The following is a 27,681-nucleotide window of genomic DNA, read 5'->3' on the forward strand; positions in this document are numbered from 1 at the left end:
TTCGGTATACTAGATGATATCATCTGCAAATGGAGATAACTTCACTGCTTTCTTTCCTGTCCTGATGCCTTTTATTTTCTTTTCTTTGCTAATTGCCCTGGCTAGAACTTCTAGTACAGTGTTCAGTAGAAGTGGTAAGAATGGATGTTATTGTTTTGTTCCTTTTCTTAAGACGGAGTTTTGCTCTTGTCACCCGAGTTGGAGTGCAGTTGCGTGATCTTGGCTCACTGACCTCCGCCTCCCGGGTTCAAGTGATTCTCCTGCTTCAGCCTCCCAAGTAACTGGGATTACAGGCGTGTGCCACCTTGCCCAGCTAATTTTGTATTGTTAGTAGAGACAGGGTTTCTCCATGTTGGTCAGGCTGGTCTTGAACTCCCAACCTCAGGTGATCTGCTCTCCTCAGCCTCCCAAAGTACTGGGATTACAGGTGTGTGCCACCTTGCCCGACTAATTTTTGTATTTTTAGTAGAGACAGGGTTTCACCATATTGACTAGGCTGGTCTCAGACTTCTGACCTCAGGTGATCCGCCTGGCTTGGCCTCCCAAAGTGCTGGGATTACATGCGTGAGCCACCGGCTTGGCCTCTTATCTTGTTTCTGAGTTTAGGGGAAAAGTATTTAGTCATTCACCATCAAGTATGATGTTAGCTGTGGGTTTTTCTTACACTTTGTCATGTTCAGTAAGTTCCCTTCTATTTTTAATTAGTTGAGTATTTTTATATGAATAGCTGAATTTTGTCATATCCTTTTTGTACATCTATTGAGATGATCAGGTGGTTTTTTGATTTTTCTAGATGCAGTTTGTTAGTGTTTTGTTGAGGGTTTTTGTGTGAAGGTACGTACCTAAGAGATACTGGTCTCTAGTTTTCTTGTGCCATTTGTCTGGTTTTAGTAGGAGGGCAGTAGACTTAATAAAGATGAGCTGCAAAGTGTTTCCCCTTCTCTTCTGTTCTTCTGTTTTTTGTTTTTTTGTTTTTAATTAGTTTTCAAGTTACGCTTGTTTCGCTAGGGAGCCTGCCCCCAGAGCTCCTCACACTACAGGTCTAGGAGTAGAACTGTACTTCACTGATTGTTAATTTTAGATTACTTCTGTATTTTAAATTATTCTTTTGGCATTCCTGTTACCATCATTTTTATGACCTCTCTGCACGCAAAACAAATGTTTCACCCTTAGAATGCTCTGATATTTTTCATCATTGTACCAATCCATTGGAAAAAGAATCTAAATTCTAATGTTCTGAATAATAGTGATCGCATTCCAAAATGTGGATGTTGTCTGTAATCTTGTACTTTATCCTTTTATTAAAATGTTTTATAAATGTTTGATGGCTTGGTGGTTCCGGGTAGCTAAGGTTACGCAAGCAGCAGCGTTGCAGTGTGACGTGGAGGGAGTACTGTGTATCCAGCACCTGCTGACTAAATTCCCTCTGCTCGACCCCAGCAGGACACCCTGACTTTTTAACACACTTGTTAGAACTCCAAAATGTCAGGCTCATAGTTTATATTTTAGTTCTGTATGGCTTTTGATAACGTTAATAGTACTGACTTGTCTTTTTCCTAGATAGCTGTAAACCACATGAGTGGAGTTTTTAATGACGCCAGATTCGTCTTTGTTTTAGAGTTGTTGCCTGCAATCTCTATCCCTTTGTGAAGACAGTGGCTTCTCCAGGTGTAACTGTTGAGGAGGCTGTGGAGCAAATTGACATTGGTAAGTCAGAAAAACCATTTTAGAAGACTGAGAGAGGAGAGAATTATTTAAATTTTAGTGAGATTTCATTTTGACTTTCATTACTGAGGAAATAGAAAATAACTGCTTCTGGATTGTGTTTTGGGATTACTATAATTCATTTATATTTTCTTTTTTCATTTATATTTTCTTTTTTTATTTTTTTTGAGACGGAGTCTGGCTCTGTTGCCCAAGCTGGAGGGCAGTGGCATGATCTCGGCTCACTGCAAGCTCCGCCTCCCGGGTTCACGCCATTCTCCTGCCTCAGTCCCCCGAGTAGCTGGAACTATAGGCGCCCGCCAGCATGCCCGGCTAATTTTTTGTAGTTTGTTTAGTAGAGATGGGGTTTCACCGTGTTAGCCAGGATGGTCTCTATCTCCTGACCTCGTGATCCGCCTGCCTTGGCCTCCCAAAGTGCTGGGATTACAGGCATGAGCCACTGCGCCCGGCCTCATTTATATTTTCTAAGCTATTTTTTGTGTGCAGAGATTCATCTGGGTAATTTTCCTGATTTTTTTTCTCTTTTTTTTTTTTTTTTTGAGACGGAGTCTTGCTTTGCCCCCCAGGCTGGAGTGCAGTGGTGCAATTTCGGCTCACTGCAACCTCTGCCTCCCAGGCTCAAGTGATTATCCTGCCTCAGCCTCCTGAGTAGCTGGGATTACAAGTGCACACCACCAAGCCCAGCTAATTTTTTTTTTTTATTTTTAGTAGAGACGGGGTTTTGCCATGTTGGCCAGGCTGGTCTCGAGCTCCTGACCTCAGGTGATCCATCTGCCTCAGCCTCCCAAAGTGCTGGGATTCCAGGCGTGAGCCACCGTGCCCAGCTTATTTTCCTGATTTTTAAGTCAAGAATTAAAATGGAAGTACATGCACAATGACTTTATTTCAAAGAGGTTCATAAGCTGATAGGGACATACAAAAATCATTATGTCTTTTGTTCTTCAAAGGTGGAGTAACCTTACTGAGAGCTGCAGCCAAAAACCATGCTCGAGTGACAGTAGTGTGTGAACCAGAGGACTATGTGGCAGTGTCCACGGAGATGCAGAGCTCCGAGAGTAAGGACACCTCCTTGGAGACTAGACGCCAGTTAGCTTTGAAGGTGGGATGCACTGTCATGATATTGTGAGTTATATCCATGGAGTGCAGCATTTGCCAGACCAGTCAGTATTCAATTCTTGGTAGATTGCATCACCTACCAAAGCTCTGCGTGGGGTTGCTGTCCTTTTGTTAAAAATTGAGAGACCAGCTATTACAGAGGTATTCTGTCACAAAGATTGAAAGAGGGCCGGCGCGGTGGTTCACACCTGCAATCCCAGCACTTTGGGAGGCCGAGGCTGGCAGATCACCTGAGATCAGGAGTTCGAGACCAGCCTGGCCAACGTGGTGAAACCCCGTCTCTACTAAAAATACAAAGATTAGCTGGGTGTGGTGGTGTATGCCTGTAATCCCAACTACTCGGGAGACTGAGGCAGGAGAATCGCTTGAACCCAGGAGGTGGAAGGTGCAGTGAGCCGAGATCACACCACTGCACTCTAGCCTGGGTGGCAGAGTGAGACTTTGTCTCAAAAAAAAAAAGATTGAAAGAGATTTGGAAAGGGGTAATTTGTTGGGCCATTCATTGCTTTGGTGTCATTCATGGTGTCATCATATCGTGCGGCCACCACATAGCACTGAATGGTGAGGAGATCTTGTTTGCCATGGACCTAGAAAACCATCTTGTCCCCGCTTTGGGAAGTGCTGCTAGTGTCTCACAAAACTTACGCTTTTTGTAGGCATTCACTCATACGGCACAATATGATGAAGCAATTTCAGATTATTTCAGGAGACAGTACAGCAAAGGCATATCTCAGATGCCCTTGCGCTATGGAATGAACCCTCATCAGACCCCTGCCCAGCTGTACACACTGAAGCCCAAGCTTCCCATCACAGGTAAAGCCTGAGCGTTCTGTGGCATGGTTTGCTGTGTCTGGAGAGTGTGTGTTTCTCTGTATTGCATCTGATGTGGTTCACATTCAGAAGATGATACATTCCATAATGCCTCTTGTAGCCATGTGATAACCATCTGGTTGGAGATGCCATTTGGACTGAAGAGCACAGAAGTTGAGTAGTCCGGAGTTCTGAAAAGGTGTCATGTGGAGATGGAGATTGGAATGTCTCCGCCGGGTAGATGTTTTTGAAGACAGGAGACAGGATGGGATGGCCTGGATTTTATAGAGAAGAGGGTCAAGAATGAGCTTTGGGGTAAAGGCTTGGTAGGTATACTGTGGAGGAACCAGCAGAAGAAAACTTGTGAAATTCCTGTTGCTGACTCTTGAGGAGCAAGTTTTCTAAGCCCTTTAGGTTTCCCCAGACATTACTGAAGCAATTGCAGCCTCTGGAAGAAGTCTGACTATTCTCCAAGGTCTGCTTTGTGGTGAGCCCGTCCTGGGGGTTGGTGCTGGGTATGTAAGGAGCCTGATGACCACTGGCAGGTTGGCTTCCAAGGAGCCATTTGCGGAGAGGGACAGCTGCAACACTGGATGCTGGCTTCTGCCCTGGCATTAGGATGTAGCCTCTCCTCTAGGAAGGACCCAGTATTTGATGAAGTAACATAAACCATCAAGTTCTCAGGAATTTGAATTGTTTTGGAGACCTAAATGTGTTGATGGTCTGGCACAGAGCAGTTGTGCATTTGAGAACAGAAAAGGGACTGTTTGTTTTGCAAATGTTGTAAGAAGCAGTTTCCTTGGAATGTCGGAGCTAGAAGCCCAATTGAAGTAGGCCAAAGGAGAAATGTGATGTTAAGAACTAACAATGTTAAAGAGGTTTCTTTGAACAGAGAAAGTAGGACTTCCCATGGGTTGGTAGAGTTTAGAGAGAGTTTTTAAATTTGTTCTGTTCCAAAGGTAGGCTGTGAGAGCCTGTCCTGCTCTGGTACAAGGGAGAGTGGGGGCAGGGACAGAGGTGAGAGTCCCAGGCATGGAGGCCTTGGAATCCCAAGCACTGCTGGGGTAGCTGGCCTTGGCTGAGAGCAAGGGCAGCCTCCTTCCTGCCTGGGGCGGTCAGCATTTGCTGGTGGGATGCAGCCTGGGCTTCCTTTCTCTGTCACCAGCTGAGAGAGCAATGGGGAGGGGAGCAGCGTGCCAGGTGGCAGGAGAATATGAAATAGTCTTCATGTTTGCTGCATTCTATTGTTCTGCCTCAGATAGATTTTTTTTCTTTTTTTAATTAAGATGATGGAGTCTCTCGCTCTATCACCCAGGCTGGAGTGCAGTGGTGCAATCTCTGGTTCAAGCGATACTCCTGCCTCAGCCTCCTGAGTAGCTGGGATTACAGGTGCGCACCACCATGCCTGGCTAGTTTTTCTATTTTTAGTACAGATGGGATTTCACCATGTTGGCCAGGCTGGTCTCAGACTCCTGACCTCAAGTAATCTGCCCGCCTCAGCCTCCCAGAGTGCTGGGATATTACAGGTGTGAGCCACCACACCTGGCCTCAGATACATTTTGACACTAACACTTCCCAAGTCCTCACAACACAGTAATCTTTTAAAAATGGAAATCGGATGATGTGAGACCCTACTGAAAACCATTCCTTGGCTTTTCTTAAGCACCTTGCCCTGCCCCACAAACCCTATGCTGCCTGCCTGCCACGTATCTGCCCCCTCTGCAGCTCTCCCTGCCCTGGCTCCTAGCCCCTCTGCCCTGTGCCTCCAGTGGGCCCAGCTCCTTCCACTCCAGAGCCTCTGGGGCCTTGTCCCCTTCACCCAGAATTCTTCCCTCTGCCCTTCACGATCCTGGTTTCTTGTTATTCAGTCCTCACCTCCTCAGAGAAGCCTTCCCTGACCACTCAGACCAAAGTAGCCGCCCATGATGCTTTCATCCCGTCACCCTGTTTTGCTGCACGTGTTTCTGTTTATTCCGTTCAAGTTGTCGTTCCCCATTAGGATGGCAGCTTCTTTTTTTTTTGAGATGAAGTTTCACTCTTTTTGCCCAGACTGGAACTCAGCGGTGCTGTCTTGGCTTACGGCAAACTCCACCTCCCAGGTTCAAATGATTCTCCTGCCTTAGCCTCCCGAATAGCTGGGAATACAGGCACCTGCCACCACAACCGGCTATTTTTGTATTTTAGTAGAGATAGGGTTTCACCATGTTGGCCGGCTGGTCCTGAGCTCCTGACCTCAGGTGATCTGCCTGCCTCGGCCTCCCAAAGTGCTGGGATTACAGGCATGAGCCACAGCGCCCGGCCAGGATGTCAGGTTCTGAGAGCAGAAGCTGCATCTGTTTTTGTTTGTTGCTGAATCCCCAGGGTTTAGAAGACTGCTTGGCACATTCCCTAAATGTTTACTGAATGAACAATTAGAAACCTGACATTTTGCACAAATTTTTCCTTCTAGGACTTCTTGAAACCGATTTGTCTGCTGTTATATCTGAGCTATTTCCTGCTTATAGTTTATATTCTCCATTAAGATTCTAAGGCAAAAAAAAAATCCCTATGTACTGTCAGTTCTTACACTTTTCATTTTCCAAAGCGTTTTCACTGGACTATATAAAAGCCTTCGTTGTTCCTTAGACTGTGTGTGTGTTTCTTTTGAAGTTTAAAGTATTATTTGTGGTAAACATGGCAGAGGTGGCCCTGGACACATAAATAAGCGTTTCTTGTGTGAGATTCCCAGGGTTTCTCCCCATCATGGACTTATTTCCACAACAGAAAAGGCAGTTTGCCTTTTCATATGGTTTGAGTATTTGGCAGCGATGTTATTACAAAGTGTACAGTTGTGTTTGTATCTAAAACAAAATTGAAGCAAGAACAAAGATGGGGTTGTATGAGTGTGTGTATGTGTCTGAGATTTTAATGACTGGTTTGCTTATGTTTGGAAACACGAAGATTCCTATTTATTTCAGCTATTTACTAGATTAAGCAACTTTCATCATTTCTCTGTTGCACTTTCTATTTCAGTTATTAATGTCTTTGAAAATTTGATATTTGAAGGGGAACCAGATACTCTTTTTTATTTTGAGGCAGAGTCTTGCTCTGTTGCCCAGGCTGGAGTGCGGTGGCGTGATCTCGGCTCACCACAAACTCTGCCTCCCAGGTTCAAGCGATTCTCCTGCCTCAGCCTCCTGAGTAGTTGGGATTACAGGCATGTACCACCACGCCTAGCTAATTTGTGTATTTTTAGTAGAGACGGAGTTTCACCATGTTGGCCAGGCCAGTCTAAAACTCCCAACCTCAGGTGATCCACCCGCCTTGGCCTCCCAAAGTGTTGGGATTACAGGCATGAGCCACCACACCCATCCAGATACTCTTAACTATGAGATGTTTCAGAAACCAAAAGTTTTCTCCCACTTACCAACCTTAGCCTAAACCATCTATGATGAGTGGGAGGGAGATGGGGTAGTCATACATATGGTGTTTTGTTTTATTATGCGTGTTGTATGCCTTAGGGGATATTTTACTTTTATTGTTTACTATTTATTGCCTAGTTTGTTTCTTCTGTGCCTCTTCCGTAAATTTCATGAGGACAGTGATTTTATTTGACTTGATTTTTGGTTGGGGGAATTATTTTTTCAAGTTCTTTTTAAAATGGGCTTTATTTTTTTAGAGTAGTTAACAGGTTTACAGAAAATACACAGTGATTATAGGGAATTTCCACATACCCCCTCTTCCCCATAGTTTCTTCTATTGACATCATGCATTAGCGTGGTTCATTTGTTACATTTGATGAACTGATTTTGATTTCATCATTATTAAGTAAGGTTCATAGTTTAACATTCGTTCTTTGTGTTGTACATTCTCTGTATTTGGAAAAATGCATAGTGGTATGTATCCCCCATTACAGTATCACGCACAGTCGTTTCAATGCCCTAAAACTCCCTTGTGCTCCTCCTCATCCCCTCTTTCCCTTCTCCCCAACCCTTTGCAACCACTGTCATCTTTTTCTCTTTTCTTTTTTTTTTGTTTTTTGAATGGAGTCTTGCTATGTTGTCTGAGCTGGTCTTGATCTCCTGGGACTCAAGCAATCCTCCTGCCTTGGCCTCTTAAGGTGCTGGGATTACAGGCATGCACCACCATGCCCAGCTATTTTTACTGACTCTGTACCAATTTCCAGAATGTCAAATAGTTGGGATCATACAGTATGGAGCCTTTTAGACACTTTCACTGAACAACATGCATTAAGTTTCTTCCATGTCTTTTTGTGGCTTGGTAGCTTAATGCTGTGTAATATTTCATTGTGTATGAATGCACCACATTTTATCCATGGACATATTGAAGGGCATCAAAACTTCCAAAACTACTAAAAAGGACAGTTTTGGTAGTTGATGAACAAAATTGCTATAATTGTTTGTGTGCAAGTTTTCAACTCATTTTGATAAATACCTAATATTTTCTTTTACTGTAGACTATTTATTGCCTATTTTTTATTTGCCTCCCAGTAAGCTCCGTAGGGACAGTGACTTTTTTTTTAAGAGGGTTGCAGGGACGGTTTTTTCCACTGATGTATCCTGAATACCTAGAACAGTGCTTAACATCGTAGTAGGCATTCAGTAAACATTTGGCAGGGTCTTTAAAAACTAGTAAATATTTGGCAAGGTCTTTAAAACTATCTTAACCCATGAAGGACATGAAATTATACTTTTTTTTTTTTTTGAGACGGAGTCTTGCTCTTGTTGCCCACGCTGGAGTACAATGGCGTGATTTTGGCTCACTACAACCTCTGCCTCCCAGGTTCAAGCGATTCTCCTGCCTCAGCCTCCCGAGTTGCTGGGATTACAGGCGCCTGCCACCAAACCCAGCTAATTTTTGTATTTTTAGTAGAGACGGGGTTTCACCGTGTTGGCCAGGCTGGTCTTGAACTCCTGACCTCGTGATCTGCCCATCTCGGCCTCCCAAAGTGCTGGGGTTATAGCCATGAGCCATTGTACTCGGTTCATTTTGTTTTTAATTAGTGCTGGCCCACCATTTCTTTCTGTGTGCTGAACTTCTTATGTTTATTCACAGGAGATACTAGCTCCTAAAAAAAATCTGCCAATGGTAAGACACTAGGTAATGGAAAACTCTGAAGTTGCAGTCTCCTTTTAACTACAGTTCCGCTTTAGGCAGAGTCTGCTGAGTTTGCCATCAAAGAAGGAAAAAAACCACATTATTTCTTCTCTTCTTCTTCCACCCACAGCTGTTGCTTTAGCTTGTAATATAATTTCTTAAATCTATAGGGTTTATGACTTAAATTTTGTACCGTCTCTGTAATTACGTCAATTGTTTAATCTTAGTTCTGTATTTACATGAATTCCTGACTGATCACTAGTCTTGTCATAGTTTCTCCCATCCCTAAATCTCTATTTAGGGATGGTTCTGGTCCTCCAGGCGTGTGTGTGTGTGTGTGTGTGTGTGTGTGTGTGTGTGTGTGTGTTCATGTACATGTGCATTTTTTTTTTTTTTTACAGATGGGCTCAGGCTCAGTTGCTTTGTTCTTTATCATCAAGATTTTATGCTTGTGTATATCTCTTTGGCTTTTAATTATACTTAAAACGTTTGTTTAGTCATGTTATTTTTTGAGAAGTGTGCATACATCTGACCTCACTGATCCTGCTTAGTAATGTGCATGTATATTTTTACATTCAGTTCTAAATGGAGCCCCTGGATTTATAAACTTGTGCGATGCTTTGAACGCCTGGCAACTGGTGAAGGAACTCAAGGAGGCGTTAGGTATTCCAGCCGCTGCCTCTTTCAAACATGTCAGTCCAGCAGGTAAAGCTCTGTGCTCTAGAACGTTCCAGAATTGTTCGAAAGGCATTTCTTCTTAAATTTTTTTGAATATTAACAAGTTCTAATGTGAATATAGACATTCTATGAAATCTGAAAGTCATCTGTTGATAGCAGTATCAGTGTAACAATCTAAAATCTGATACACACACACACACAGAAAATTGTGTAATATTGTCAGATAGGAAAATGAGGCAGGAATTCGCAGGGTAGAACCATAAAAGTTTAGAAAATAAAAGTGAAATATCCTAATGCAGTAGACTAAGTCTTTTCCCACATCTTTGAAAATGTAATGGAGTAAACATAAAGAAGAAGTTCTTAGGACTGTTTATCTGAAACTTCTTGTAGTCATTGTATGAGATACTTTGCTTCTGTGTTTAAATCATTATTTCTGCAATCGAGCTGTCTGTACACCACATCTTGCTGACAGTCCAGCACATGATTTGTTCTCAGATGTTTACTGGATGTTAAAGCGATGTGAGTGGGGAAGAAATAAATGATGTGTGATGTCAAAGTGACATCAAGCAGAACAGAGAAAGAGACAGTAATGAAGTAAACCAGCTTCACCTACACGCTGGGTACTGTCAGGCTTCAGTGGCTCTGTGGTTTCAGAGGGCAGAGAGGAGATTTCCCTCACAGTGCTCCCACAACCATATTTTTAGTGTTTAATTATCTGGCTAAATAGATTTCTGTTTAGTTTAGCATAGGCACTAGAAAATATGCTGTATAGACTGGATGTTAAGAAAAATGTCTTGATTTAAGTGTTGACAGGTAGTAACTTTAGCTTTCTTGGTTTATGATTTTACTATTTTCTAACCAGGTGCTGCGGTTGGAATTCCACTCAGTGAAGATGAGGCCAAAGTCTGCATGGTCTATGATCTCTATAAAACCCTCACACCCATCTCAACGGCATATGCAAGAGCAAGAGGTCAGACCCCTAGGGCTTTTTGATTTGGAGGAGAAAGAAAAAGCAATGTTTTATCCCGAATAGAATAAAAAGGATAGAATAAAGAAAAAATATATAGATATTCTATGTAATATATAGATGAAATTAAGGGCTTCTATCTCTATATAAATATGTGGTTATTTTATGTAATATAGTTTGATTAAAGTAAAATACCCTTTCATTATAGGATTTCCAATATTTAATATTGATTTAATATTAATATTTAAGAGTGATTATATGAGTGTCTCAAAGACATTTGTTTATAAAAGTATGTTAGTATTTTAAGATAATAAATGGAAACACAATTGGAATTTGGTGAATGTAATTTTGCTAATTTAGGCTATTGAATGTGTTATTGTTTAATATGTGACCAAAATTGAAATTATAAAAAGCTATTTTTTTTTTTTTTTGAGACCGATTCTTGCTCTGTTTCCCAGGCTGGAGTGCAGTGGCACGATCTTGGCTCACTGCAACCTCTGCCTCCTGGGTTCAAGCAATTCTCCTGCCTCAGCGTCCCAAGTAGCTGGGATTACAGGTGCATGCCACCACGCCCGGCTAATTTTTTTGTATTTTTAGTAGAGACATGATTTCACCATGTTGGCCAGGCTGGTCTCGAGCTCGTGACCTCAGGTGATTTACCTGCTTCAGCCTCCCAAAGTGCTGGGGTTACAGGCATGATGTATGGCTCTTCTAACTTTACTAAATTTGGTTAGAGTCATGTTTTATCAGAGACATTTACTTGTTGAATTTAATAACCTGTGAATATTTAATATTTGTGAAAGTTCTTGAGAAACTATTATCATAGTTTATCATCTACAGCAGCGGTCAGCAACTTCAGCTGAATCCAGCCTGCTACCTGTTTTTGTGAATATAGTATATATATTAACTGGTCCTTCACAGAAAAAGTTTTCTGAGTGTCACTCTAGAGGGTAAAATTAAAGAATACTTTCTTACTGGTTACTTCAGTTAAATGACTTATCGATCTGTTAAAATCTTATGTAAACAGTAAGGTTAGATTTAGAGAAATGAATTTTCTATGACAGTAGAGAATTTTATTTTTCTATGTCAGGATACTTTGTGATAAATACCTCATTTTAATTTTATTTACAGGGGCTGATAGGATGTCTTCATTTGGTGATTTTGTTGCACTGTCCGATGTTTGTGATGTACCAACTGCAAAAATTATTTCCAGAGAAGTTAGTGGATATTCATGTATCTTAATATGTGTGTAATTGAATAAAGCTTTATTTGTTCATATTGTTCACTGAAACCATACTATATTTATATTTATATCTTTAAATTAGTTAAGTTTATCATTTAATGTTCATATTTTAAATAGGACATGAATCTTAAATTGTTAATTTTGAAATGTAGTGAATTATTGTTTCAAATGGACATTTGGCTGTTACGATAATGTTTTTAACTTATATATTTATTTTAAATTCTTTTGTTGTCTTTATGCCAAAGTTATTGTTTCTGAAGAGCAGAAGTTGTAATCTTAGGTAGTGATGCGATAATGAATCTTATTGTACAATGGGGAAAAAATAGAAGCTACATTAATAAACTTACTCCATCAGTTGAATACCAAACAAGTATTCCAGACAGGTGGGGGTACTGATGGTAGTAGGAAGACAGGAAGAAAAGGAAAAAAGGTTGAATAGCTCAGAAAGGGAAAAAAATAGTCAGAAGTGAAGGCTGAAGGAGCATGTGGCTTGGCAGTATTTTGTTGCTTTAGGATTCTTTCCATGGCTACTGCCATCCCTGAGTTACAGGTTACAGGAGGGCTATGGCGTTTGTACCTTTCGTCATGTTGAATCTCTGATTTAATCTGGTCTTGCTGTTAAGGAAAACGCCTGCCAGAAGAGGTCATTTAACCATGTACTAGCAGAGTCAGGACTAGAATGTGCTCTTGTTCATTCAAAACACTCCCTGAAGAAATATTTCCTCCTGAGGTACGTGCGTTAGAGCACATCACTCATATTTTCTTAGTTTAAACTGAAACGAACAAAAACTTGGAAAAGACAGAAAGTTAGAATCTGCGATACAGAAAGCCGTATTCTACCATAGATTTCTCTTTTTCTTTTTTTTTTTTTTTTGAGACGGAGTCTCGCTCTGTCGCCCAGGCTGGAGTGCAGTGGCGCGATCTCGGCTCACTGCAAGCTCCGCCTCCCGGGTTCACGCCATTCTCCTGCCTCAGCCTCCTGAGTAGCTGGGACTACAGGCGCCCGCCACCGCGCCCGGCTAATTTTTTGTATTTTTAGTAGAGACGGGGTTTCACCGTGGTCTCGATCTCCTGACCTGGTGATCCGCCCGCCTCAGCCTCCCAAAGTGCTGGGATTACAGGCGTGATCCACCGCGCCCGGCTGATTTCTCTTTTTCAAGTATAGCATTAGCATTGTCTGTTGGAGGCAGAAACCAGAACATGCTGCCACATTATTTAAGACTGATAATTGCTGCTAGATTTTTTTAAGAGGTGTTCTCTGATTTTTAAAAATAGAAATTAAAATTTAATATTTTTGCAGGTATCTGATGGTATAATTGCCCCAGGATATGAAGAAGAAGCTTTGACAATACTTTCCAAAAAGAAAAATGGAAATTACTGTGTCCTTCAGGTGAGTGCAATTCATGTTTGAAGCAATAATTTGCACTTTTATTCTGTGTCTCTTCCCCCCTTGTTTAATCTTTCCTTTATACGCATACCCTTCTAGTTTATCCTTATCATCCTTTTCCCCTAATCCTGCATTAAAAAAAAATACTATTAACTTGGGGATTTGAGATGAGGGTAGCTTTCTTACCCTCAATTTTAACTTTTTGCTCATTGAAATGGCTCATGCCTGTAGTTTCAGCCACTTGAGAGGCTGATGTGGGAGGATGGCTTGAGGCCAAGAATTGGAGGCTGTATTGTGGTACCGTGATGCCTGTGAATAACAACTGCACTCCAGCCTTGGTAGTGTAGTAAGACCATGTCTCTAACATATAATAATAACAATATTTAATGGAAAGTCTGTCCATCCTTCTGTTACCTTTTGAAAAATAACTAATATTTTAAATTTCTGGATTATCTTTCCTGAAATAGTCTGTATATTCAGCAAATGTTTGCATGTGCATTTCTTTTTCTATTTTCCCATTGACACAAGTGCACCCTGCTTCACCTTCTTGGAAGTTTGTCCTGTATCTCTGTATTTAACTTACCTAGACAGTCACCAATCTTTAGCTGCTACAAATACCCCCACAGTGAATGACCTAGAAAAGTCCTAAGGGTGAAATTAAGGCTTTAAAACAAGCTATATGTGTATTGATAAGCCTGATTGATACTGCCCCTTTCAGATGTTGTAGGCAAATTCATTGTCCTAACTGAAATATATAAGGATGCCTGTTTCCCAACACTTTTGCCAGCATTGTGGTTTTATACTTTTAAAAAGTCTCTGCAATTAGAAAATGGCATCTCAATGTAGTTTTAACATTGTGTGTGGTATAAGCATCTTTTCATGTTTGAATGTTTTTATTCTTTTTATGAACTGTCTTTCCATATTCTTTGATTTTTCTACCAAGCTGTTGAGGTGTTGTGTTTGTTTTTTTTTTTTTTTTAACTGATTTTTATGAGCTCTTCTGTATTGGGAAAACTAACTCATGGTCTAAGATTATGCATTGATAAAGCGAAGAGTTATTTCAATTTAAAGTAAAAATTCCTAATGCTGCTTTTCACATAGTATTTGATATCACAACTCTGTGGAATCCTAATTCCATATAAGGAAAGTTATTAAGTATATTCCTTTGATTGTAAGATACCAATAATTTTATAGTTCACGATAGATTCCATGTCAGCTATTCAAGGAAAGAAGAAAATACCACATTCAAGATACATATTTTTTTTTTTTAGCCACTTGACAGTCTGTTGGCCAGGCTAGAGTACAGTGGCGCTATCTTAGCTCACTGCAACCTCTGCCTCCTGGGTTCAAGCAATTCTCCTGCTTCAGCCTCCTGAGTACCTGGGACTACAGGCATGCACTACCAGGCCTGGCTGATTTTTGTATTTTTAGTAGAGACCGGGTTTCACCATGTTGGTCCGGCTGGTCTCGAACTCCTGACCTCAAGGGATCCACCCGCCTCGGTCTCCCAAAGTGTTGGGATTACAGGCGTGAGCCATCACGCCTGGCCTCCAGTTTCTTAATCAAGTTTTTTTGTTGTTGTTGTTACTAAGAGTATTATGTACTTAACAACTATTAGCATTTTCTTGTAGCATCATGGAAAATATTTTCCAAAACCTGAATCATTGTCTTGATCTCTTTAACACCTGATAGTACCATGTTGGGGAGTGTCAAAGGAATATGAGGACTTCATTGCTATTTTACTTATTTGAGTATTTGGCTTAGTTTGCACATTGGATACATGATGATAAGCATGAGACAACTTATCCCTCTACCTGACTTATGATAAGTTTCTCCTAGCATCAGTTAATAGGAGAGCATATCAACTTTAGAAATTTTGTCATGCGTAATACAAAGGAACATTTTAGAATTCAAGAAAATGTAGATTAAGTAGAACTAGTATGTATGGGGTCTTGCTTATAAATTATAGATGTCAGTGCTTTCTAAATCAAAGATCATCCAAAGCATAAAGAAGAAATAGTGTCAAGTTTAAAAAAAAATCCAGGGAGAGAGTAGTGTTACACATATTGTTCCACATACCTCAATGTTTTTTTGGTTCAAAATTTGGGAGAGGAAGATGACAGTAACTCATACAGATTCCTTCCAAATAACAAAGACCCGGGTTACAAATCCTGTTTTCTCACTTTTAGCTTTTAATTCATGGGTTAGCTGGGTATTTTGTAACAGATTTTTAGAAAGGAAAATTAGAATTTAATGTTTGTGTCACGGCTTATTTAATTAGCACATCTGTTTTATCTGCCGACCTTTCAAAAGAACCATACACATAGTAACTTAGCCAAAAACACACTCACTGGAATCATTGGTTTTTAACATGTTGTATATAGGTTGTAAAATCTATAAAATGCTATTGGGTAGTAAAACCTATAAAAGACTTTGGAGAAAAATATTAGTGCCTGGCTATCGTATTGTATCATGTCAGAACAATTTAACACATCATTTGGTGTGTGAGAAAAATTAGAAAATTAGAAAAATGTGTAACAGAATTAGAAACATGCATGTAACTTTACTTATAATGAAATCTTTTGTACATAAAGTAAATGAAAATTTCAGGGAAGTGGGTAGATCACCTTTAACTTTTACAATTTGTATTTTAGATGGACCAGTCTTACAAACCAGATGAAAATGAAGTTCGAACTCTCTTCGGTCTTCATTTAAGCCAGAAGAGAAATAATGGTGTCGTCGACAAGTCATTATTTAGCAATGTTGTTACCAAGAATAAAGATGTAAGTTGGGAAGTATCTGAACTGACTGCTAGTAACTTCAGTTGGTCTATTTTCAATACTTATGAGCTTTACATTTATTAAGATCTGGATTTAGAACTGCTTTATATGCACACAGCTGTCTCATCTTTGAGTCATCAAATAAGCTTTGGAGTTTAAGAAATGAATCAAAGGCCATGTTAGATGCTTCTGTGCATATGTGCATAGAGAGCTATGTAGCTTCAATCGTACATAAATGGGATCATGTGTTCCATAATCTGTCTCCTGTAACTTGCCTTTTTTCCATGTACTAGATGAGGCTACAAATGTGTTTTTGTATCAATAAATACAGATGCTGGGTGCGGTAGCTGACATCTGTAATCCCAACACTTTTGTAGGCCAAGGGGCAGATCTCTTGAGCTCAGGAGTTCAAGACCAGCCTAGCCAATGTGGTGAAACCCTGTCTCTAGAAAAAGTACAAAAATTAGCCTGGCGTGGTATCTGCACCCATAGGCCCAGCTACTCGAGAGGCTGAGGTGGGAGGATTGAATGAGCCTGGGAGATTGAGGCTGCAGTGAGCCGTGTTTGTGCCACTGCACTCCAGTCTGGGTGACAGAACAATACCCTGTCTCAAAAATAAATGCGTAAGTATTCATATCTTTATCTGAAAGTCCATATGGCAATCAGTCCATGTGTAGATGTACTATGATGGATGTTTTTCTTATTTTTACTTTTATTATTTTTGTTTTAAGAGACTGGGTCTCGCTCTGTTGCCCAGGCTGGAGTGCAGTGGTGCGATCATAGCTCACTGCAACGTGGATCTTACGATGGATAATTAGATTGCTTACATTTTCAGTGCTATGATCAATGTTTTTATATAGACAAGTTTTTGGACTTGTGCTCTTTGTTATCTTGTAGTAGGTACATGTTCCTAGGATAATAATGGTGATTTTTGTGTTTTGGATATATTATCTCATTTAACACTTAGATCACTCTTTAGGGCTGACTACCATTGTGTCTGTTATGAAGATCACAAAATTGTACCATAGAGGACAGTTAAGAAATTTGCCCAGAGTTGTACAATAAAGAATGGACAAGCTGACATTTATTTTCTGGAGTATCTTAACTGGGCCTTAAGTTCAAAGGATGTTTTTCCTAGGTCTAAAGTAGGCTGTGCTTGTTTTTCAGTACTTTGAAGGAATCATTCCATTGCTCTCTGGTCTGTCTGGCTGATAGCCTGGAATTTTTTTATTGAGTGCTAGGCACTGGGTATGAAAAAACTGTAGCGATATTTGGAGGGCTGGATGATGTTATTTTTTTCTCCGGTGTTGACTTGTGCTTCGGTTGGGCAGATAAGGTGTAGGAGATATCTTCATTCTGTGAGGAATTGTTGAGCTGATAGGAGTTTAGCCTTCAGTCTTTGTGAGGACTGGTCTGTTTATGGTTCACTCCTGCTCTCTAAATATCTACTGCTGTACGCTGAACTCAGCTTTTGTCCCTTAGTCCTCTAAGACTGCCAAAAGTTGTGCTCAGCCAATTTACCTTTCAGTTTATTGCATGCCACTTGGAAAATACCTTGAGGAGAAAAGCAGACTGTCAGGCCCATTTCTTCCTGCTTCCATTTTCTCTGTGATCTTTGCCTGTTAGTACTTGCTGTCTATCCTCTCTGCCCAGCTTTTTTGTTTGTTACTAAAAGAGGATTGGTCTCTTAGCAGGCTATTTGCTGTAACAGAAGAAGATGGGGGGCTTGCTCCCAGGTCTGACTCCTGAGGCCTTTTCAGTAGAATTGCTGGAAATGAACCTTAAAATCTTTATCCAGAGAGTTCTGTCTGTTGATAAGCATACGATGATTAACACATCTTTTTTTGTTTGTTGATTTAATGTCTATTCTTTTATTTCTGTCTTTGACAATTAATGGTGTCCTGACGTAAAGAAACATGTAGGCATACATAGAAATATCTTTCAGCCCTTTGGAATCCACTCTGGTTGGTTCATGTACTTTGAAAAATACTGAATGGATATTGACCTAGATTCCATGGTACCATGTTGAGAATTGTGCCTACCTATTGAGAGTCTTTTTTCCTAAGGTTTGTAGATATTGGATTCATTAATAATTTAGCGATCTTGATAGGTTTTGTGCCTCTGGATATTTTTTTACAAGGGTGGTGGGTGTGATCTTAATCGTTTATCTAAACTCTCTCCTTGCTTCATGTGAATTCTTAGTAGAAATTTGGAAACTTAAGGATGAGAGAATGATAGCTTTATTCTCCTTTCTATTTTACCCCTGTCTTTTTAAGTGGATTTTTGTTAACATTCCAGCCTCAGAATTATTAGTCTGGAACCATTTCAGTCCTGAGAGAACCAGACAGGTGGACAGAATGTTTATTAATACTGAACATGTTTGAATTGTTTCCTCTTCTCCCATTTTTCTTGAATAGTGCTTTAATTGTTTTAACTATTTGTAGCATGTCTCTAAGACTGGATTCCCTTACTCCCAGTCCACTGGCATTTCTCGTATTCCTTGATCCCAACCCAGGATGTCAAGTATATTAGTTTTTATCACGCTGCTGTGAAGAAATTCCTGAGACTGGGTAATTTATAAAGAAAAGAGGTTTAATTGACTCACAGTTCCACACGGTTGGGGAGGCCTCAGGAATTGTACAATCATGGCAGAAGGCACCTCTTCACAGGGCGGCAGGAGAGGGAATGAGTGGAAGCAAGAGAAATGCCATACGCTTACTGTCAGATCTCATGAGACTCACTCATTATCACGAGAACTGCACGGGGGAAACTGCCTCCATGATCCAGTTACCTCCACCTAGTCCCACCTGTGGACACGTGGGGATATTATAATTCAGGGTGACATTTAGGTGGGGACACAGCCAAACTACATCACCAAGATTATCTTTGGAGGTCTAGACATCTATGAAGCTGGCTTTTGCTAATAAGTTTTCTGGGAACCAAAGGAATCAGATTTATAGTTAGTGACTCAAATAGCAGATAAAGATAAAAGATATGTAACAATAATAATACCTTAGAGTAAATTCTTAAGAAATCCTAATAGCTTTTTTAAATTCAACTTTTAATTTTGAGGTGAAAGTTGTAGGTTCACATGCAGTTGTAAGAGTTCCCATGTAACCGTTACCCTATTTCTCCTAATGCTAGCATTTGTCACACTACAGTACAATTCCACAACCATGCCATTGACATTGATAACAGTTGAAGATACAGGACACTTTCTGGCCGGGTGCGGTGGCTCACGTCTGTAATCCCAGCACTTTGGGAGGCCGAGACGGGTGGATCACGAGGTCAGGAGATGGAGACCATCCTGGCTAACATGGATTGGGAAACCCCGTCTCTACTAAAAATACAAAAAATTAGCCGGCCTGGTGGTGGGCACCTATAGTCCCAGCTACTTGGAAGGCTGAGGCGGAAGAATGGTGTGAGCCCTGGAGGCGGAGCTTGCAGTGAGCCCAGATCACACCACTGTACTCCAACCTGGGCGATAGAGCGAGACTCCGTCTCAAAACATAAAGAAAAATTAAAAAACATAAAGATACAGGACATTTCCAACACTGCAGTGATCCCTCATGTTCTTCTGTAGCCAGGCTCACTTGATACTGCTTCCACCCCTTCCTTACCCTTGGGCAACCACAAATCTATTTTTCCTTTTTATAATTTTCATTCATCGTGCATTCATACACAGTTTTTTTTGTTTGTGAACATAAGGTTTTGTTTTTGTTTTTGTTTTTTGGGGAAACAGGTTCTAACTCTGTTGCCCAGGCTGGAGTGCAATGGCATGATCTTGGCTCACTGCAATCTCCGCCTCCCTGGTTCAAGTGATTCTCCTGCCTCAGCCTCCCAAGTAGCTGGGATTACAGGCATGCACCACCACACCTGGCTAATCTTTGTATTTTCAGTAAAGACTGGGTTTCACCATGTTGACCACCAGTTCAGGCTGGTCTTGAACTCCTAACTCAGGTGATCCACCTGCCTTGGCCTCCCAAAATGTTGGGATTACAGGTGTGAGCCACTGTGCCCAGCCTAAACATAAGTTTTTATTTCTCTTTGGTAAATGCCCAGGGTTGTTAATTGCTTTGTGGTATGGTAGTTGCATGTTTACTAAGAAACTGCTGAATTGTTTGCTAGAATGGCTTGTACCATTTTGTATTCCCCCCAGCAGTGGATGAGTGATCCAGTGTTTCTGCATCCTTACTAGCTTTTGGTATTGCCACCTTTTGTTTTGTTTTGTTTTTTAAATACATTCTGATACGTGTGTATCAATATCTCACTGATTTTAATTTGCGTAATGGCTCATGATGTTGAACATTTTTTTGTGTACTTATTTGCTACCTGTGTATCCTTTTTGGTGAAATGTCTCTATGTCTTTTGCTCATTTTCTAATTAAATTTTTGACTTAACTGAGTTGTTTTGTTTTGTTTTGAGATGAAGTCTCGCTCAGTCACCTAGACTGGAGTACAGTGGCACGATCTTGTTTCACTGCAGCCTCCACCTCCCAGGTTCAAGTGATTCTCCTACCTCAGCCTCCTGAGTAGCTGGGATTACAGGAATGCGCCACCACACCTGGCTAATTTTTATATTTTTAGTAGAGACGGGGTTTCACCATGTTGGCCAGGCTGGCCTGGAACTCCTGACCTCAGGTGGTCCACCTGCCTTGGCCTCCCGAAGTGCTAGGATTACAGGCGTGAGCCACTGCGCCTGGCCTGTTACTGAGCTTTTAAAGTGTTTTTGTGTTTTAGGGGCTAGTTTGTTGTTGGATATGAGGTTTGTTAATAATTTTCTCCTAGTCTGTAGCTTGTCTTTTCATCCGCTTTAATGAGGAATCTTTTACAGAGTAAAAGTTCTTAATTTTACTGAAGTCAAATTTATCAACTTATCCATTGGCTGCAGCGAATATTCTCTGTCCCCTTAGCATACAGAGGTGGACTGTCATCCTTCTTTTCCATTTGTATTCATGCTTTATACTAAAGATAGTGATATTTTTGGGTGTTACTCTTGTTGTTCTGTTTGGTCCGGTAACTCCTAATGGTTTTTGAACGGTTTCTACTTAAGTTATTCTAAACAAAAGAGAAAATGATCCTAATTTGATTTTTCCAAACAGTCTTGGCTGTCCGTGTGCATCATAATGATTTTTGATGTCTATGAAACAATTCTCCGCATTGGTTCTGAACACAAATTTTACCATGTCTCCAGATTGTTAAAACTACTCTGGTCAAGAAAATATTGTTTGTCAGTTTTGGAATGGGTATGGTAGTTCTTACCTCGTGTGATATAAAAAGATTGAATCCACAATTGCTGCAAAATAACATTAGTTTGTTTCTATGGATGCATTGTGCTAAGTTCCACCACAAATGTGTTAAATATTTAAGTAAATCATGGTAGTGTGTAGCAGGAACAGTTAATTTCCCTCTGTCATTTGAGAGGTATAACTATGTCGTAGGTCTTTTATATTAAATAGAACTAAGAAGCTTGAAGTTGGCTGGGCGTGCTGGCTCACACCTGTTGTAATCCTGGCTCTCTGGGAGGCTGAGGCAAGTGGATGACTTGAGCTCAGGAGTTCGAGACTGGCCTGGCCAACATGGTGAAACCCCATCTCTACTAAAAATACAAAAATTAGCCAGGCATGGTAGTGTGCATCTGTAACTGAAGCGTGAGAATCTCCTGAACCCGGGAGGTGGAGGTTGCAGTGAGCCGAGATAGTGCCGTTGGAGATGTCCCATTGTGTCTAGGAGACAGAGTGAGATTCTGATTCCAAAAAAACACAAAAAATAACATTTGAAAAAAGAAGCTTAAAATTAAATGAGTTTAAAAGGCCCCATGCGATTTACCATTGTGTATGTGTTTCAGTTGCCAGAGTCAGCCGTCCGAGACCTCATCGTAGCCACCATTGCTGTCAAGTACACTCAGTCTAACTCCGTGTGCTACGCCAAGAATGGGCAGGTAAATGGGCTGTTGGACTTGCCTTCAGGGGACTGTTGTTTTACGAAATTATATTTAAGCATCCGTCTGCCTTAGATATTGGACAGCCTAAAAGGGAATACGTGCCAAGTGTTTCTCTTTTGGGTTTGTTAGTGTTTTCCTCAGTACCCTGGTGGGCTGTTAAAACTAATGATGATCAGAAAATATCTTTGGCACCAGGTACTTGGAACCAGGTACTCAAATTAGTTGTGCCGCTTCTTGCCTGGAGTAGCTTGGCACATTTTGGATTAGTGAGACTCTAATAGCTGTTACAAAACTGGATTATTTACTCTTCTTTTCCCCCATTGCTAGTATTTCCAGGGAAGAGGAGGTAAGTTATGGTACTGCCACCTGCCAGCCTATATTTTTGCGGCCTGCAGAGTATTTTCACATTATTTTTTACATTGTCTTATCAAGAATCTGCTGAGTAGAAAGACTGCTAGACTAGGAGTTAACCTGATCTTTAAAAAATCATGTTTATTGAGGCATAATTTGTATACAGTAGAATTCACCTTTTTAAATGTACAGTTTGACCAGCTTTCACAAATTTCACAGGATGTGACCGCTGCTGCAATAAAATACTGAACATTTCTCACTGTGTAATGTTAAGCAAGACATTGAACTTCTTTCCTAGTGTCCCAAGCCTCAAAATACAAGATCGAACTGATTCATCTCTGAGGTCTCTGCTAGCCTTTTCTTCACATGGTGTCCTGAGCTTATCTCTTTGGCATTTGTTAAATTATTTGGCCCACACGTGATGGGGAGGCAGATGGATATGAATTAGCCTATGGCCTGGAAGACCCAAGATTGCCAGTCTCTGTAGTAACAAACTCCTGGGACATTGTGTCTACTGACGTCAGGTTCTAGGAAGTTCTGTAAGTCCATGTAGAGTGAGTCCTTCTTTCCTGATGTCCAGGTGGAGGCGGCTGCATAGGTGTTTGTGATCTCTTTTGTCCTCTTGTAGCTGTGGGCAGGGTTGCCAGCAGCTTGCTCAGAAAGAGATAGACTGTTGGGCAGACAGCTGAGGGGGCTGTTCATTGTAGTAACTAAAACCAGAAAACACACCTGTGCATTTAAGTCCTTAGTGCTTAGAATTCAACCCATAGAAATAGAGGAAGGAAGGAAGAACATTTGTACCTGGTGGAATTGTTTCTACTTTTAAGCTACCCGCGTCAGATCCTTATCTCAATTTCTGAGAGTTGATATTTTAACTATAATTTATACACTGGGGCAAAGACTTTCAAATAACCGTAGTTATTTTTGTGGTCATTGGTTTTATTTATTAGTTAATTATAGAGACAAGGTCTTGCTCCGTTGCCCAGGCCAGAGTACAGTGACATGATCATAGCTCACTGTAGCCTTGGACTCCTGGGCTCAAGCGATCCTCCCACTTCAGCCTCCTGAGTAGCTGGACTACAGGTGTGCGCCACCACCCCCAGCTATTTTTTTATGTTTATTTTTTATAGAGATGAGATGTTGCCATCTTGCCCAGGCTGGTCTCCTGGGCTCAAGTGATCCTTCTGTCCTGGCCTCCCAAAGTGCTGGGATTACACTGGCATGAGCCAGTGTGCCCAGCATTGGTCATTAATTTTAACTTTTTTTTTTTTTTTTTGGCCTCAAGCCATCAATTTTATTGAATTGTAGAATATTAATAGTCATGTCACATATCACTGAAGAGCTATAAATAGTAGTTATAAACCTCTTATTACCCCCCCTTTTAATGACTTAAAAATTATTTATATTTCTCTTGGCCTGATATGTTCCTCCACAAAACTAATAAATAGGTTTTAGAGAATGTGCACAAAAGATCCTTTTGAGAAGAAAGTGTTGTTGGAAGAGGTGTTCACTTTAATGTCTGTGTTCCTCAGGTTATCGGCATTGGAGCAGGACAGCAGTCTCGTATACACTGCACTCGACTTGCAGGAGATAAGGCAAACTATTGGTGGCTTAGACACCATCCACAAGTGCTTTCGATGAAGTTTAAAACAGGAGTGAAGAGAGCAGAAATCTCCAATGCCATCGATCAATACGTGACTGGAACCATTGGCGAGGTGAAAGACTTGTCATTGGGTTCTGGGCTGTATTAATATTCAGTTCACTCCTTTATGTGTAACAGATTTTAGCTTCATCACTACACAGAGAAAAAGATACTTTCCTTGAAATTCTATGTTGTCTAAAATTGAGCATTGAAACTTCTTACACATTTCTCCTTTTCTTCTGTCTCATGTAACTTTCTTCATTGTTTTTGACCCCTTTCTGAAGCCACAGACCTCTGTCTTTTTAAGTTGCAGCCTTGGTGTAGGTTTGTATATTGTACTTCCCCTGTTGTTTATAAGCTTTTGATGACAAGGACTGCTTTTCACCTATGTCGAGATGTCTGCCATCGTGTCAGGCATGGTGCTTGCTGTCTGACGGGTCTATATTCAACATTAAATACAAATTGCTTGACGGCAGGTAACTGTAGAGTCTTCTCCCACCATATTTTCTACATGTGCCATTAATAACTTGATATATTTTATTACATTTCATGTTCTTCTGTTTGAAGAAGGTATGTGGGAACATGACAATCGCAAACTTTAGGTAGGTAGCCTGCCAGAAGAAAAGATCTAGCCTAGTTTCTGGACATATTGCATGCCTAACAAAATGCTGGATGGAAAACAGAAGCCTGCTTAATCAAATAGTAGATGGTCTTCTGAAGAGCCAATTGACTACCCTCAGTTTTTTATTCAGAAGCAGGAATCAACATCAGTGTCATTGAAGAATGAGGCTGCAGAATGTAACTGAAGTACTTAAAATATCTTTTTTTTTTTTAACTTTGATACTTGGATTTTTCTGTTTGATATTATCAGTCAACCCCTGCTACTAGTCCTGGAAGAGTCCTGGAAGTGAACAAGAGTAAAAGTACATCAAAGCTAAAACATCACCCAAGATAGAAGCACCTTGTAAAATATGATTTACTGTCTTAGTCTGTTTGTGCTGCTATGACACAATCCTGCAGGCTGGGTAACTTATAAACCATAGATACTTATTTTTCATAGTTCCGGAGGCTGTGAAGTCTCAGATCAAGGTACTGGTGGGCTGAGAGTCTGGGGAGGCCTACCCTCTGCTTCCAAGATGGCACAGCCCTCTCTGGAGAGGACAGACACCATGTCCTTACTTCACAGAAGGGGCAAACTTCCTCTGAAGCCCTTTTATAAGTCCATAATCCATTCATGAGGGCCCCACTCTCATCGCCTAATAACCTTCTAAAGGCCTTACTTTTTAATACTGTTGCATTGAGGATTAAGTTTCAACATGAATTTTGGAGGAGATACACACTCAAACCATAGCAAATATGAATTGTGTTTTGTCTACAACTGATTTTAGATTTAAAATAATTTTTGTATAAACATAGTTATAGAACATTCATCCTCATCTCTTTCCTAGATTGGATATGAAGGGGTTTTATTTGAAAACTGAAAACCCTTGGAATACAATTTTTTATTTGCCTTCTTTGCTACAGTACTATCAAAGCAGTAGGTCTAAATTAGACAGTAGTCTAATTAATAGACATAAAGTACTAGATACGAAGCAGATTTAAATTAGAGATTTTTAAAACTGTGTATTTTTATGTAAGTAGCTTAGCCAAAAATAGAAAAATTATATATATACTTGGAATAAACTGATTTAGAAAGTAAAATGGTATTATCTTTATTTGGTAAACTTAGAATCACTTTTTTTCCTTAATGAAAATGTTTCTAAAAGCATCAGAGAGATTCTAGATATGTGAACTTCTATGTAAATAATGGTCATTATTTACAGTTAAGAAGTACTGGCTGGGCGCAGTGGCTCATGCCTGTAATCCCAGCACTTTGGGAGGCCAAGGTGGGCGGGTCACAAGGTCAAGAGATTGAGACCCTCCTGGCCAACGTGGTGAAACTCTGTCTACACAAATACAAAAATTAGCTGGGTGTGGTGGTATGCTCTTGTAGTGCCAGGTATTTGGGAGGCTGAGGCAGGAGAATTGCTTGAACCTGGGAGGTAGAGGTTGCAGGGAGCCGAGATCGTGCCATTGCACTCCAGCCTGGTAACAGTGCAAGACTCCGTCTAAAATAAATAAATAATAATAATAAAAAGAAATCCTAGGAAAAATGCCCAGGTGCTTTCTGGCATTGGTGCTTTGCACCAGATGGGACTAAAGACAATGTCAGACTAAGCTTCTTCCTTTCTCTCTCCCCACATAGGATGAAGATTTGATCAAGTGGAAGGCATTGTTTGAGGAAGTCCCTGAGTTACTCACTGAGGCAGAGAAGAAGGAATGGGTTGAGAAACTGACTGAAGTTTCTATCAGCTCTGATGCCTTCTTCCCTTTTAGAGATAACGTAGACAGAGCTAAAAGGGTAAGTATGGAATTGGGTGCGTTTGCCTAGAGTTGAGCATTATGTAGAAACTGTTTCAGAAATTCTGCTTTTGATTTTTTAAAGGTGTGGTAAAGTGATACAGATTGGTAATATTCAGAGAACCATTTGGCTTATCCATTGGGTGGATGGAGAGCCCAAATCTGTTGTTATTCTGCCTGTTTGAGTGGATCTTTGTTAGCATATGCTTTTTAGAGGGGGATTTTGAGTTTTGCAGGTTTTTGCATAAAGTTGCGTTTTGAAAATCAATTCCCCCAGAGTGGTGTGGCGTACATTGCGGCTCCCGCCGGTTCTGCTGCTGACAAAATTGTGATTGAAGCCTGCGATGAACTGGGAATCATCCTCGCTCATACGAACCTTCGGCTCTTCCACCACTGATTCACACGCTGCTTTTTGGCTTGCTTATGTGTAGGTGAACAGTCACGCCTGAAACTTTATGAGAATAACTTTTTAAAAAAATAAAACAGCACCTCTTAATCACTGGATCCATAGTTTTTGGTAGTTGTGTTTTATGTTAAAGATACAGGCTCTTTCAACTGACACATGACACATAAATGAGGAATTCCAGAGCACCCCCGCCTGCCGGAGCTCAGCCCGTCCCACAGCACTGCCTGTGTGAAACATAAACATTCACGGGAACCAAACGGACTGAGCAGCCAGAGGACATGGCACAAGTGTCTTAAAGCTCCATGTTTCCTCCCAGGGGAGTCTTCTCATGCTGTTTTTTTTTTTTTTTTAATGTATTTTTTTGAGATGGAGTCTCGCTCTGTTGCCCAGGCTAGTCAGTGATGTGATCTCAGCTCACTGTAACCTCCGCCTCCCAGGTTCAAGTGATTCTTCCGCCTTAGCCTCCCAAGTAGCTAGGATTACAGGCATGTACCGCCAAGCCTGGCTAATTTTTGTATTTTTAGTAGAGACAGGGTTTCACCATGTTGGTTAGGCTGGTCTCGAACTCCTGACCTCGTGATCCACCTGCCTCGGCCTCCCAAAGTGCTGGGATTACAGGCGTGAGCCACTGCGCCCGGGCCTCATGCCATTTATTTTTAATCACACTTCTGAGAAGCTTCGTTGTCTACTTTTCAAACACAGCAGATTGACACCTGTGAACTGGAACCTTAGAGGGGATTAGTAAGTCTTGCTGACACCCTGTATGGATAATCTAATGCATCTTTTTCTTAGTGCTAAGTGAAATGTTTCCCAGAATTTCAGCAGCCATGGATTCACTCTCTGGAGCTACATAAAAATGTCGTCGATGTTCAGTGCTCAGAAATTGTACCCAATATTCCAGTTACAGGCTTATCACTGCAGTGGGCACAGTGGGAGGGCAGTGCCTTCCTTCGTCAGGACAGCCCTGTGCATCTGTGTGTCCTGCCTGTGTGCTTCTGACCATTCCTGTGCATTGCACCTGTGTTCAACTAAAACCCTTTGCCATTGTTCACCTTGACTGATGAGTCCTACCCTCTTCCCAAGTCTTTAACCTACCGCCCCTTGCTAAATAAAAATTTCTGAAGTTTTTTTCTTAA

The 27,681-nt window shown here is 40.8% G+C and overlaps 1 protein-coding gene across 1 annotated transcript in view; it reads left to right on the forward strand.

Annotated features, from left to right (window-relative positions):
• ATIC (5-aminoimidazole-4-carboxamide ribonucleotide formyltransferase/IMP cyclohydrolase) overlaps nt 1-27,681 on the forward strand; it is a 37,896-nt gene extending 10,215 nt beyond the window's left edge. Inside the window, exons 5-16 of the mRNA XM_002808023.4 lie at nt 1,619-1,707; nt 2,673-2,824; nt 3,498-3,654; nt 9,328-9,453; nt 10,289-10,396; nt 11,525-11,610; nt 12,937-13,026; nt 15,678-15,806; nt 21,651-21,743; nt 23,630-23,812; nt 25,985-26,140; nt 26,417-27,681. Of these exons, the coding sequence (XP_002808069.4) occupies nt 1,619-1,707; nt 2,673-2,824; nt 3,498-3,654; nt 9,328-9,453; nt 10,289-10,396; nt 11,525-11,610; nt 12,937-13,026; nt 15,678-15,806; nt 21,651-21,743; nt 23,630-23,812; nt 25,985-26,140; nt 26,417-26,536 (1,489 nt within the window). The 3' untranslated portion in view covers nt 26,537-27,681. The remainder of the gene's footprint in view (nt 1-1,618; nt 1,708-2,672; nt 2,825-3,497; nt 3,655-9,327; nt 9,454-10,288; nt 10,397-11,524; nt 11,611-12,936; nt 13,027-15,677; nt 15,807-21,650; nt 21,744-23,629; nt 23,813-25,984; nt 26,141-26,416) is intronic.

The sequence above is a fragment of the Macaca mulatta genome, chromosome 12 (genome assembly GCF_049350105.2).
Source record: "Macaca mulatta isolate MMU2019108-1 chromosome 12, T2T-MMU8v2.0, whole genome shotgun sequence".
In the NCBI taxonomy this organism is placed as follows: domain Eukaryota; kingdom Metazoa; phylum Chordata; class Mammalia; order Primates; family Cercopithecidae; genus Macaca; species Macaca mulatta.